This window comes from Nanorana parkeri, unplaced genomic scaffold, assembly GCF_000935625.1.
Source record: "Nanorana parkeri isolate BGI_ZX_2015 unplaced genomic scaffold, ASM93562v1 scaffold2832, whole genome shotgun sequence".
NCBI lineage: Eukaryota > Metazoa > Chordata > Amphibia > Anura > Dicroglossidae > Nanorana > Nanorana parkeri.
In genome coordinates, this window is record NW_017309100.1 from 63,914 (window position 1) to 64,171 (window position 258).

General features: G+C 51.9%; 1 protein-coding gene across 1 annotated transcript in view; it reads right to left on the minus strand.

Moving 5' to 3' along the window:
* The window catches only part of ATP13A2 (ATPase 13A2), a 37,057-nt gene that overhangs the window by 2,866 nt on the left and 33,933 nt on the right, over positions 1–258 (minus strand). Inside the window, 1 exon segment of the mRNA XM_018574236.1 lies at positions 96–250. Within this exon segment, the coding sequence (XP_018429738.1) occupies positions 96–250 (155 nt within the window).

Genomic DNA, 258 nt, shown 5'->3' on the forward strand with positions numbered 1-258 from the left:
GGAACACAATTTCTACCACAAGATTAATAATTAGAACTCGGAAATAACGTTTTGAGCCAAAACAATGAGATTTGGGGGCTGCGGCGTCCACTGACCGGATGACGAAGGGAACGCACTCGATGTTGTTGATTTTGGAGGTGAATGGAGAGGCGACGGAGGCTTCGCTGTCCGACAGAGAGATCCCGACGTCGGCAGCCTTCAGGGCCCCGCAGTCATTGGCTCCGTCTCCGCACATCCCCACGCAGTATCTGTATATAT